The sequence below is a fragment of the Plasmodium coatneyi genome, chromosome 10 (assembly GCF_001680005.1).
Source record: "Plasmodium coatneyi strain Hackeri chromosome 10, complete sequence".
Lineage (NCBI taxonomy): Eukaryota > Apicomplexa > Aconoidasida > Haemosporida > Plasmodiidae > Plasmodium > Plasmodium coatneyi.
The window spans coordinates 96,868-98,974 of record NC_033565.1 but is presented as its reverse complement, the minus strand read 5'-3'; the positions used below and the strand labels follow the sequence as shown (position 1 = coordinate 98,974).

Below are 2,107 nucleotides of genomic sequence, written 5' to 3'. Positions count from 1 at the left end.
ATATTTTGGATCCTTTAGTAAAAAAAAATTTTACCCAACAAATCAAACTAAAGTGGGTAAGAAAATTTTTTCTTTTTCACTTCCACTTATATCAGGAACACATGAACACGTAAAAAATTTAATGCAAAAAACGAAAAAAAAAAAAAAAAAGAAAAGAAAAATATTTATTACACCCTAAAACCCAAAACCTGAACTTGGAACCTGTTTCTTCAGGAACGAAGTTTTCCTCCCTGCACCCTAAACTTGAACTTTGAACCTGGTCCTTATGAACACGTTACTTAGGAACAAAGACTTCCTTCCCTAAACCCGAAACCTGAACTTAGAAGCTGCTCCTTAGGAACACCAACCATAGGAACACTTTCCTTAGGAACCTGAACTTGTTCCTTAGGAACAAAGTCTTCCTCCGTAAACCCGGAATCTGAACGTGGAACTTGTTCCTTAGGAACATTTTTGCCTTTTATAAATCCATTTCCCGTAAATTCTTGAACCAAAATTTCAAGAAAGTCTTCCTTCTTCGAATGCAGATTGCCCCTTTGACATTCGTCTAAGACTTCTAAATAAATATCAATAATCATTCGGCGACGTACACCACGACGACGACCAGCACGATGACGAACGCCCCGTTCTTTCCTACTTTTTTTAGGCGTAGAACGATGTTTGCGTTCCTTTACTAAGGTATATGCATGTGGACCATCTGCCTGGTCATCCACATGAGCAAGGAGTTGTTCTTCTGAGGAAGGAGAGGTTAAGTGTTCCTCTCTTCTGTGACGTCGTCTTCGCTTACCGATGGTAAAATACTGAAAGCAGAAGATAAAAAAAAAAAAAAGATGTTTTTTTAAAAGGTGAGTGTTGTTTTTAGGAACAATAAGTAACACCTTTAAGCTAACTGCGAAATGTGCACCCTACATGCGAAATCCTACATACACCCCTAAATGCAGTGCCTTACACCATAAGTGTGAAATCCTACATACACCCCTAAATGCAGTGCCTTACACCATAAGTGTGAAATCCTACATACACACCCTAAAATGCGAAATCCTACACCCTTAAGAGTAAAACCTTACACTTCTTTCTTTCTTTTTTTTTTTTTTTTTTTTTTCCTTTTTGCTTTTTGCTTTTTGCTTTTTGCTTTTTGCTTTTTGCTTTTTGCTTTTTGCTTTTTGCTTTTTGCTTTTTGCTTTTTGCTTTTTGCTTTTTGCTTTTTGCTTTTTGCTTTTTGCTTTTTGCTTTTTGCTTTTTGCTTTTTGCTTTTTGCTTTTTGCTTTTTGCTTTTTGCTTTTTGCTTTTTGCTTTTTGCTTTTTGCTTTTTGCTTTTTCCTTTTTCCTTTTTCCTTTTTCCTTTTCTTTTCTTCCTTCCTTTTCTTTTTTCCCTTTCTTTCCTTTCTTTCTTTTTTTCTTTTTTTCTTTTTTTGTTATTGTTTTTTTTTTTTTTTTTTTACTCCTTTTTTTCTTTTTCTTTTTTTTTCTTTCTTCGTTTACCTTGCAAAAGAGATAACTGATAGCAGACATACCAATGAAGACAAGGATTAAAGGAAGGTATGGGGTAAGGAGATCAAGAAGGTTGTCCTTATTGTTACTAATTTGGGCAGAAACAGGAGGGGCGATGCCTCCGGCACCCCCCCTCCCTGAACCACCTGACCCTATGTGTTCTGTTCCTAATGATGAAGAAGGACTTTGCCCTCCTAAGAAAGCTGATGATATGTCCACGTCCTGAGCTGATTCATGCTCGTTAGAAGCCTTTGGATGAACCTCCTTGGAAGGACTATCAACAGTACCAACGGATTCACCAGAAGCTGCTTCAGGAGTGGAGGCATTCTGTCCAGTTTGTTGAACTAAGAAATAAATAGGAAAGGAATGTGTTAAATTATGACTAGAAAGGGGGAGGGTAGGGCACATGTATAATTTTTTTTGTAGAGTGTATCCTGTTGTGCATATTTTTTGAAGTGCTTGTTCTTTGATGGCTATTACCTTTTTCAGGATCAGCGTTCTGAACATCTTCAGAGACAGAAGAAGGTTGCCCCGAAACCTCATGAGGTGTTTGACTATGTTCTTCCAGTTCATCATCAGCAGGTTCGGCAGCTGGAGCGGGCTGTACGGTAGTACCCTC

The 2,107-nt window shown here is 37.6% G+C and overlaps 1 protein-coding gene across 1 annotated transcript; it reads right to left on the bottom strand.

Moving 5' to 3' along the window:
• Positions 1-278: 278 nt before the first annotated feature.
• On the bottom strand, positions 279-575 carry PCOAH_00028340 (SICA antigen; the record flags this gene model as incomplete). The annotated part of the gene is made up of 1 exon (XM_020059639.1): positions 279-575. One exon carries the CDS (start codon positions 573-575, stop codon positions 279-281), a length of 297 nt encoding a protein of 98 aa, XP_019915408.1.
• Between the last annotated feature and the right edge of the window lie 1,532 nt (positions 576-2,107).